At 43.1% G+C, this 11301-nt stretch overlaps 1 protein-coding gene across 4 annotated transcripts in view; it reads left to right on the top strand.

The window, feature by feature from the left end:
- The first annotated feature begins 562 nt into the window (after positions 1 to 562).
- KIF5C (kinesin family member 5C) overlaps positions 563 to 11301 on the top strand; it is a 146700-nt gene continuing 135961 nt past the window's right edge. For all 4 annotated transcript variants that reach the window (XM_011359567.2, XM_011359581.2, XM_011359574.2 and 1 more), the window contains exon 1: positions 563 to 1075. In XM_011359567.2, the coding sequence (XP_011357869.1) occupies positions 950 to 1075 (126 nt within the window). In that variant the 5' untranslated portion in view covers positions 563 to 949. The remainder of the gene's footprint in view (positions 1076 to 11301) is intronic.

Below are 11301 nucleotides of genomic sequence, written 5' to 3'. Positions count from 1 at the left end.
TTGTTGTTTTTTGCTATGGAAAAGGTACCTAACTTGCTTCAGACATTAAAGGAATCCCTGACCCAAAATATGTTATGAACCACTATCTGTGTACAGGCATCGTTGGGAATAACTGGCTTTGAATATTCATGCAACTCTCATTTTCCCCCAGAACTCCCTCACGACTCTTAAAAAACTTTTCAGCACAACGAAAATGCTTCATAACTGTTTGTTTGGGCACTGTCTTAAATAGCGATTCTCCTTTGGGAGCATGAAAAGATGTAAAGAGCGGATATAGACCTGGTTATTTATAGAGATCACTGGGTGTGACCTCTATTCTTTTCTTGACTTGGGTAGCCAAATCTCACTCACAGGCTCTTGATGTTGCACCCGGGGCACCACCGCTGTCCTCGGAACCCAACTCCAAGCATCCTTGTCCTTCCACCTGCTGGTGGAGAGACTACAAGTCCCAGGATGCCCCGCGCTCGGAGCCGGGGCGGATCTCTGCGGAGACGTTTCGCCTGGGGAGGACCAGGGAAGGGCGGGGCGAAGGGCGGAGGGGCGGGCCCGGGAGGCGGCGGAGCGCGCTGGTGCTGATGCAGGATGGCTGAGCGCGCAGGAGCCCGGGAGGTCTGAGCCGGGCGAGGCTCGTTCCCTGCGCATCGCCTCGTCCGCCGGCCGCGTGGTCGCGGGCAGGTGGGCCCGGGGGCGCAGCGCAGGGCTGGGGCAGGACCAGGGGAGGTAGGTCTGCAGCCCGCGAGGCCAGAGGCTGATAGACTGCCCACCTGCCCGTTCTGCGAGCGGCCGCAGCTGCCCATCCGCTGAGTTCGCCATGACCTGCTGAGAAGCTTCATCGGAGGCTGCAGGAGGCGGCCTCGCTGCGGGCGGTGCGGTTCGCGGCCTCCTCCTTGGTTTGGCCGAGTCCCAGGCCCCCAGCCCTCCCCGCGCCCCCTCCCAGCCGCCGGCCGAGATGGCGGATCCATCTGAATGCAGCATCAAAGTGATGTGCCGGTTCCGGCCTCTCAACGAAGCGGAGATCCTCCGCGGGGACAAATTCATCCCCAAATTTAAAGGCGACGAGACCGTGGTAATCGGGGTAAGTGGCCGGGGCGTCTGGCCCACCCTCCTGCTTCGCGCCGCAGCCCGGCGCCCCGACTCCCCAGACCGAGCGGTGATGCTCGGGTCACCCCTTCGGATATCCCCCGCAGGGCTATTTTCTCGGGTGGACTTAACTAGAGATCCCCTATCGCCGCCCGATAGTTCCCTCCCGGGCCCGTGGAGGGGGGACTGGGGGCGGCGGGGCGGGCCGCTGGTGGTGAGGGTGGGGGTGGGGGGCTAGGAAGGGTTCGGCGCCGCCATTGTTCGCGGAGTGGGGGCCTGGGTGGGCCTATTGTTCCCCGCCCTGATTGTGCCGCGTGGGTAGTGTGTTAGGGTTAGGCTCAAGCCCGGGTGCCCAGGCTTCCTTTCAAGTATGAACTCTGCAAACCCACAAATGTTTCCAGGCAGCAATTTGGATTTATCGAACACTTTGCCTGTTCTCACGATCTTAGCAGAAGAAGGAGGGGAAAGGTACTGGAGAAACCCTAGCCTCGGAGCTAACACGGCCGCGTAGACGCGGCTCCCCGGGTCGTTTCACCTTGCTCTGCGCGCTGAAGGCGGGGGGTTGCGGGGAACACTGGTGGCCTTGGTGTCCCGGGAGGCTTGATGTGTCTCCTGGTTCTTCTCAACCCAGGCTGCCCTGGACGTGGAGCCCGTGTCTGATCTCGCTCCAGTGGGGCGACTCCCCAACCTGATGGCCTCAGACCCTCGGATATGCTTGGCGCTAGGTGGAAAGGAGGCTGTATACCCACATCTGTGGGGCTGGAGGGCCCAGAGCGCAGCCCAATAGCCCTGCTGTGCCAAGAGCAGAAGTTACTTTGTGTGGCTAGGGCCCCCCTCGGTCTTGATCTCTTTTCTTACCTTTCTCCTCCCTTTCCCTTCCCCTCCCCCCTCCCCCCCTTTGCTCCCTCTCTGCAGCCGGAGACGCTGGTGGGGGGAGGGAATACCATGAGTTTTTAGTTCTTAAAGGAGTATGTCAACTGAAATAAACCAGCCTTGCCCTCCATTCCCCTTCCCTCCCCTGTCCCCAGCGTGTGTAGCTGATGGTGCCCTCTTTGTACGCGAACCGCGTGGGGACGACCGAGTTAATGGGAGCCTCCCTATCCCCTCTGACACGTTCCTGGCAGACCGCTCGAAGCTGCTGATGCAGCCTTCCCGTCCCCAGCATTGATTAAGTGATGTCATCCCGATCACTGAGCATGCTCGGACTAACCCCCTCCCTCTCATTACCAGAGTGGCTGGTGTATTTAGGTCAAGTGATTGACAGGTGACAAATTAGGTGGGTCTCTGCCTGGGTCCTCCAGGCCTTTCTCAAGCACCAGAAGCTCACGTTTGCCGGCCCAGGCAGTCTCCAGCATCTTCGCAGCAGATATCTAGATAGTTTGTGCCGCAGTCTCTGCGAAGGGCCCCGGGGACTAGTAGGTGCTAAATGTACCAGTAGGTTGGGCCTCTCCTCTTGAGGGGAGCCTAGGCAAGGTTCTGGCCTCCGGGCTAAATCTCTTCATCTCCTACCTCCCTTAGGAAAGCAGCTCACCTTGACGATCTCTTTTCCCCTCCCCATTTTCACAATCATCAGGAAACCATGATTTCCAAGTACTGTGTGGATGGGTCTTCATTCTGAGCTGACCTGTGATGGTCAGAAAGAGTTTTTTCTCTGCTCAGTGTTAAATTGAAGAGAAAATGTATGATACAACTATTGGCGAGGAGGAAAATTCTGTTATTAATGGCAGATATGAGATAGTGATATATTCATGGTCAGTGCATGGGGTAAAAAGTAAGTTGTTTGGGTTACACCTCTAAGCTGGGATCAGCCTACAGTCTGATTTACTATTTCCTGAGCCAGGCTTGCCTTTTAGAAAGTGTGGGAGTTATGGGGACATCTAGTCCCTGCCCTTTGCCTTGTAACAATTTTTTAACAAATAACTGTGCAGCACTAGAACGCATTCTGTTGACCCTATCTTCGTCTTTTTCTCAGAGGTTTTAAAGAACAGCCTGGAGACGTTTTTTCTTTTTCTCTTTCTCTTCTTTTTCTTCCTGTTCCTTCTGTCTTCTTAGAGTGATATACAAGGACAAATGAAGTGGTGTGCAAGGCAAAAATCCTTAATTTTATGGTTATCTTTCTTTAAGATAACATGACTATGAATATATATTTATTTCCCATCTAAACATATATGTTATTGGCTAAATAAATTAAAACAAATTATGTAAAATAAATTTTATAAAAATGCTCACCTTATAAAATAAATACTTGATCAAAAATTGTGGGTGTAAATACACATGTACCTCTTCAATTGTAAAGTTAAAATTTTGCTCATTTTACTATAATCCTTTAATGCAATACAACTTTTAGTTTTTTAAAGATAAATTATTGAAATAAAGCATTCACAAAGAAAGGTATTATCGTAAGTGTGCAGCTTGATGAGTTTTTTTAAACACTCCTTTGTAATCACTTCTCAAACTAAGAAACAGACCTTTCAGGACCCCAGAAGTCCCCCTAGTGTCCCTTCTAACTTTCCCCCTAGTGTCCCTTGCTAACTTTCCCCCTAGTGTCCCTTGCTAACTTTCCCCCTAGTGTCCCTTGCTAACTTTCCCTGCTTCAGGGTAACCATTATTCTGACTTCTAATGCCATAGATTAGTTTTACTTTTTTTTTTTTAACTTTATATACATAAAAGCAAACAGTATGTTTGCTTTTTGCGTGTGACTTCTTGTGTCAACATTCAAATTCATGGATGTTGTGGTGTGTGGCAGCAGTTTGTTCATCATTGTTCTGTAGTATCTCCTTATATGAATATACCACAATTTATTCATCCCTTAACTCTTGGTAGATACCTAGATAGTTTCCAGTTTGGGGCTAATATGGACAGAGGTGCTATGAACATTCTTTTACACATCTTTTGGTGAGTGTACGTATACAACGGAAGATTGCCAGATACTGAAAGGTGTTGGGACTTAGGTTGACATGTGCTGGGACCCTATCTATTCCTAATTAATAATGTGTAGCTAAAGGAAATGACAGTTCTGGCAGCCTGTATCATGCGTTGTACACCAAGTAGAATGGCTTCCAGTCAGCTCATTTGGAGCCAGCCTGCATGGCTCAGTTGCAGGTGGAGACTGCCTAAGGTGGGCACTCCCTTACAGGGATGCAGATAGTGGGGATGAACAAAGAAGGCCAGAATCATTCAGAATGTCATTCACTTTCATCCCCAACAGAGACAAGTAAAGAATGAATTTCTGTAGAGTTAGCTGTTAGTCCAAATTCAGAATCCCAGAAATTATTTTTGTTTTTGAAGCTGGGTCATTTGCTTTTTCTTTTTTTTAAAGTCCTGTTCAGTTCTTATGGAGATATGCTAAGAGGGAGAATTTTCAGGTGGAGTTTCTAGATTTCTTTTTTTAAGAAAATGTTCTGTCTCGGAAGAATCATCTCCAATATTCTTTCATATTTTTTAGCTTCCATGCAAAGCTTTTTTTTCCTGACTACCCCAGTCACTATCTCTCCCCACTTTGAACTCCTGTTGCTTTTTGCCTGAGATTATTATTAATTTTGATCATTTGTCTAATGACATTCTAAGCTTTGTGTAGTGACAAAGACCATCTGTGTTTTGCTTCTGTGTACTTCTTAGGGCCTTGCTCATAGAAGGCACTTAATAAGTATTGATCTCTCTCTGGAGTCTAGAAATCTTTACTTTGGTATATTTAACTTATTTTATGGACTTTTAATTGGCTGTGGGGAATAGTAAAAGAAAAAAACAATTTTAAAAACAAGTGCTATTCCTTTAAGCAGGTCGGGTAAGATAGCATATACTATATTTAAATGCTGTAGGAAAACTGGGAAAGAACTGCATTCAATTTTGTTAAAAATTGGGAGAGCTAATGACACTGATGGTGAGCTAAAGTAGAGGGTGTGGGTGGCATAGTGGTTAGAAAAGGGACTACACATTAATTCTTCAGAGAAAAATACTGGATTTACAGCATTTCCCTGAGTATTCTAGCATTAGCTGCTAAAAACCCTGGTGAGGCATCCATTACTTCGGGCTTTGCCTGTTGGTTTTTATGCATCTGTGTTGATGGAAACTCTGTCTTGGAGAATTCCCAGTAAGGTTCTTTGAAATGGACTTCCACACTTAAGTTTCTTTGTTTTGAGCAGGTCTTGTTAAAGATGGGTGCTTCCTCCTGAGGCAACATTATTCCAAATTGTTTGAGAGCGAAAGCAAAACATCGGCCACAAATCCTGAGCCGGTGAGTAGTATGGAACGTGGCGGCCTCTGTCAACAGGAGTTGAGATTAGTTCTGGACAGTAGGTAGGCAAGGAAGGCAGAGGGCTGAGAAGGAAACCAGATTCCAAGCCTGAGTTATCTTTGTAGTGATTAAAGACTGAAGAAGTGAAGAAGTTTGACTAGAACTTCTAGTTTTGTCCACAGTAATGGTCTTTAAAAGCAAGAACATTAAAATTTTTTTTTTTAATGTGTATACACTAGTCACTTTTTTGTGTCTATAGTAGGGAGTTGTGTAGCTAAGCTGTATTTGTTTTCTGTTGCCGTAACAAATTACCACAAATTTAGAGGCTTAAAACAACTAAAGTTTATTATCTATGATGGTCAGTAGTCCATCAGATCACCTAGTTTTTCTGTTTTAGAGTCTCATAAAGCCAAAACCAAGGTGGTGTTGGCAAGGCCATATTTGTTTCTGGAGGGTGTAGGGGAGAATCAGTTTCTTGCTCATTTAGGTTGGTGGAATTCATTTCTTTGTGGTTATAGGACTGAGGTCCCCATTTCCATGCTGTCAGCCTAGGCTGTTTTCAGCTTGTAGAGGCCGCTCTCAGGTCCTAGCCCTGTGCCCCTTCTTCCTCCATCTTAAAAGCCAGCAAGAGTTGAGTATCTCTCATGCTTCACATTTCTCCTGCCTCTTCTTTTGTAGTACGTCTTTCTCACTGATTCTTCTGGCCCCTTCTTGCACTTTTAAGGACCTGGTGTGATTACATTGAGCCCATCTTGATAATCCAATATAATCTCTCTATTTTAAGGTCAGCTGACTAGCAAACTTAATTCCATCTGCAAAATCCCTTTTATCCTGTAATGTTCACATATTCACAGGTTTCCAGGGATTAGAGTGTGGACATCCTTTAGGGCCATTGTTCTGCCTATCCCATACCACTACAGTCAAGATACAAAGCAGTTTTAACACTCAAAAAAAAAAGAAAAAAAAAAAAGCCCTCATGCTCATGCTACCCTCTATAGTCAGACCTTCTCCCTTCTCTTAACATCTGGCAACCACTTACCTGTTCTTCCTCTTTATAATTTTGCCTTTTTCGGATTGTGTAAAAATGGAAATATATATTTAGTATCTTTTTGAGTCTGGATTCTTTTATTTAGTAACTCTTAATAACTCATGTTATTGCATGTGTCAATAGCTTGTTCTTTTTTATTACTTAGTAGTGTTTTGTTAGATGTGTGTAACACAATTTGTTTACCTATTCACTCATTGAAGGACATTTGGGGTGTTTCCAGTTTGGGATGATTATGAATAAAGCTGCTGTATACCTATGCATATAAGTTTTTTTTGTGAGAATAAATTTTTATATCTCTTGGGTAAATACCCAGGAGTGAGATTGCTAGATCATATTGTAACTCTATGTTTAATGCTAAGAAACTGCCAAGCAGTTTTCCAAATTGGTTGTACCATTTTGCATTCCCACTTAAAAGTAACAATTTTAAGCTCGGGTTTAAAGAATTGATTTAGTCACTTTGTATTAGTGAATATTAATCGTAGTTTTAACTATGTCAGTCCTTCATTCCCCTGTGCTCTAAGTTCAGAGATGTTTACATGACCTGAAACTGGATTAGTGGTTTCCTGTAAATATACCCTCCGAAACCCTGAAATAAGTGAACATAGGAGAGTAGCCATAATCTGGCACATGTCACTGGAGGCTACTCACTATTTGCAGTGAGCACACAGTCAGGGCTCTGTTCATTATGGAGTTGGTAGAGGCAGCAGGGAGAGTTGGACAGAACTCGCTGTGGATTCACTACCTAGCTGTGGGGCTTTTTGTCAAGTTGCTTAGCTTTTCTGGGCCTCAGTTTCACATATTTAAAGTGGGCATAATTATGACATGGGTCATTAGGATAAAATGAAACTAAGTAGTTGAAACAGCATCTGGCACAGAGAAAATGCTCAATAAATGATAATTATCTATTATCTCCCACATTTCCTATCCCCCTCATAATTTCCCTCATTTTCAGAATTAGCTTTGTTCCCCAAAATTATTGCCCTTAACTCTAGCTATCCCCTGAAAACCCTTCATACATCCTTGTTTTTAGGCATTTCACCCTGTTCTCCTGCTCGGAAGAACCACTCTTCAGCTTATTTGTAGAATTCCTGATGATCTATGAAGGCAGAGCTCACTTTTTATTTACTTATAGACTATATCAGCTATTTCTTTTATCTGCAGTGGTCATATATAGGAGTTTGTTGTGTGTGTGTGTGTGTGTGTGAGAGAGAGAGAGAGAGAGAGAGAGAGAGAGAGTGTGTGTGTGTCCTCCATATAAATTATAAGCTTCTCAGTGGCAGGACTGTTTGTTTTTACATGTCTTTGTCTCTTTTACTGTAGTTGTACGGTTACTTATTAAGTGTATCCTGATGATACACTTTGAAGGTTCTTTTTTCTCCTGATTCCTGCCTAGAATCAAGTCTCCATAAATGCCAATTTCTACATTTCTTTAAATAACTTGGACATCACTGGGGATTTCCCTCTGCCTCTACCTTTGCTCGTCTGGCCCAATTCCCCTATTTAATGACAGTGTTTTCCATTCTCAGCTCTTCTCCCCCATTCAAAATAGGAAACCTCCCCCACCTTTGGTTCCCTTTAGTCCCTGCCTCAGATTTCTCACCTGTGTCTACTTATTAAACAAGCGAAAACAAAACTACCTACTCCCTAGTGGTTTCTCTTGAATTAAAAAAAAAGAGCCCCTTAACAGATCCAGTTTCACCTATTTCTCTCAGGTTTTCATAAAATCCTATTTTTGTGGCTAAGAAAGTTCCTCCCTTAACCCATTTGCTGTACATCAGTCAAGTTCCTTTGGTAGGAATTAAGTTGTTGAGTTTGTGATTATTTGCAAATATCACAGAGAGCTTGGGAGAAAATGGAGTTTTAGATTCATCATAGTATCTCCCCAGCACCAAGTCTGGACATGAGTCACACGGCTCAGGACAAACTCCCAGCTCTGTGACTTCTTGGCTGTGTGGACTTGGACAGATTGGTAAACCACACTAAGTTTTAATGTCCTGGCCTGTGAAATAAGGGTAATAACACTGTTCACTTTCTAGGGTCGGTGTGACATCAACACAAGCTGAGCACAGTGCTTGGCATGTCGCAGGTGTACGTTATTCTAAGACCCACTAGTGGTTATTTCTCTGCACCCTCGTCAGACTCACTAATTTTCGAAAGCCCAGACCCTTCACAGGTTTCCTAGTACCCTTAGGATGCGTGAAAGAAAAATTAGTCCGACACTTGTAAAAATAGTAAAGAAGACTATTGTAATAGATGTCAGCACTATCGCAATAGGGAAGAGAAATCAAGCTTAAATCCAAATACAGGTACAAATGGAGCAGGTTGGGGAGTCAGTGGGTGGACAGTTACTAAAAGCGCACATCAGGGGTAGGAGGAATTCTTACTAAACTGACCTAATAGGATTCCTGCTGATGGCAGGCCAGATATCAAGGTATCAAGATATTGGTATTGAGGGTGATGAGATATTGAGGGTGGTAGGATTCTCTCTAAACTACCTTTAGCAGGATTCCTGCTAAAACAGTCATGGAAGTCTAAGGTCAATCCTCCTTCACCCCCAACCAGCTGCTCATATCTCACATGCCTGGGATGATGGTCCTCGAAGCGTACCTGCATGGCAAGCATCCATTTACCTTTAGAATCTCATCCCATGGTACCTACTCTGCATTTTTTTTGACTATCCCTTTTACTCCTACACCCTGGCCAGGTTAGACACTTCCTCCTGTGCACCCCTTGTACCATGCACTACTCCTGGCTGAATTCTCCCAGTACTGCATTTAATTTATTTGGGTATGTGTGTCTTTCCCCCTGATTAGTCTGAAAACTAATGGACTTTTCAGCTATTATTTATTTCCATTTATTTCCATCCCCAAGCCTGGAACAGTGCCTGGGACATAGTAGTTACTCAGTACAAGATGTCTTTTGAAAGAGATGATAGAATGCTGACTCTTCTAGACTTGTCTGATGTCAGAGTCTGGGATTATTTGCTCAGATTTTCACTTTGACGTCTGTCCATCTCTGGTAACTTGTTTTTCTTACTTTGGACAGTTTCATGGTTTTGTTGTTAGTGTTTTAAAATAAATAGCTTTTTCAGGGGTCCTGATGTATTTTGTGCTCATTGGAAAAAACTCAAACCATTCAGAAAAGCATGAAGAAAGCAAAAATCATTTTTAATTTTACAAACCAGAAAACACCATTGTTAACATCTTATTGTTTATTCCAGCTCCTTTCTAGTCTGTAAAATGATACACTTTGTTTTAAAACAAAGACATGACTTTGTAAAATCGGTTTTTGAACTACTATTTTACTTATTGGTATAGCTCAGATATCAGCATTTTTAAAGGTTACATATAATTCCATCATAAGTCTAATCAATACTTTATTTAACCATTTCCTACTGATAGCATTTGGGCTTCTCTTTTCTGTTATAAAGGTGTGATAAATATTAGTGCCCACATTTCTTGGTGCAGTTGCTCAATTATTTTGTTTGAATACATTCCCAGAAATGGGATTGATGGATAAAAGGATATAGATGCTTTTAAGGCATCCATAGTTTTTGAGAGGGAGCAATTGAGAGATGATGGATTGTCTTCTGTTTTATACTCTTACCTCCCTGCCCAGCCCATGGAATTGCTTCCTTTTTGTCTCATAGGGCATCTACCCCTTCATACCTGAGCTGAATTAAATTTTTACAGAGAGAATGTGCTTCGTCACGCACTGTTAACCCATAGATGCAGAACATGGCAATGCTTTCAGACTTTAATGTAAACCATAGGATTTTGTAGGCTGTCTCTTGTCAGTTTCAATATCCTAAAGGATGTTTCTTGGTGGTGATCAAAAACTAAATCTCTCTCTTGAGGCAGAGAGAGTTAGAGGCCAAGATTGTAGTCTTAAAGAAAAGGAGGATGGATGCACTGGCATTGATTGGCCTGATATCATCCGGGCAGTGGTAACTTGAGAAATGATAAAATAGCCCCATCAGAAATGACCCAGAAAGAGCTTTTTTCCTCTTCCTCCTTGATTTCTAGGTGCTCTTTTAAAAAAAACTTTTATACAATTTCAAACATACACTAAAGTAGAAGAATGACTAAATAACCCATTCTGATCCTATCAACCGGTTTTAACCATGATCAATAAATTGGCCAATCTTTTTCACTATATTCCCCTAACCTTTCCCCCTAAATTACTCAATTGTTTCAAACTGAAATCTCATATCTCACATCATTTTATCTGTAAGCTTTAATATATATGTATCTAAAAGATCAGGACTCTTAAAGCCACAGTAACATTATCACAAAAATATGAACAATTCCTTAATGCCAAATTCCCCAGTTCCCTCCATTGCCTCATAATTTCTCTATTTGGTTTGCTTACATCAGAACACTAGGTACTGTTGATTACAACTGAGGTGAGAAAGAAACGCTCCTACATAGTGCACGTGTGGCAGTAGAAGCAGTCAGGGCTAATCAAGGTTTCCAGCCCATCTCCCTTAACCATGGTCACACACCAGTTACCTTTTCAAATAAAACAATGCTGGCATTGCACTCTTACTCAGAAAACTGTTTTCAGTACCCACCCTTATTAGTTTGGTTACAACTACATTTAGAGCAATTATTTTAGGTGTGTCTAGGTATATTAGTATTTATTACCTTTTCAGTCAGTGTATACCTATCCTGGATGTGAATCGAATACTGGAAAATACATGCACAGAAATGAAGAGAAAACACATAGGTGAGAACAGAATTCAATGCAACACAGTTCTTTAAGGAAGGAGGTTTGTAGTTCTCTTTTTATAGCTTATTTCTTTTCTCATAAAAAGAGAACACACTTTTGAATGGGGATGTGACTGGAGAAAAAGTACAAATAAAAAATCGGACCACCTAGGAATACCAGGTGCTGTAGGTGTAAAAGAAAAAAAAAAATCCCAATATTTTACATTTT

The sequence above is a fragment of the Pteropus vampyrus genome, unplaced genomic scaffold, assembly GCF_000151845.1.
Source record: "Pteropus vampyrus isolate Shadow unplaced genomic scaffold, Pvam_2.0 Scaffold2, whole genome shotgun sequence".
NCBI classification, from domain to species: Eukaryota; Metazoa; Chordata; class Mammalia; order Chiroptera; family Pteropodidae; genus Pteropus; species Pteropus vampyrus.
Note: the sequence above shows the minus strand (reverse complement) of the source record. Positions and strands in the feature narration are given on the sequence as shown.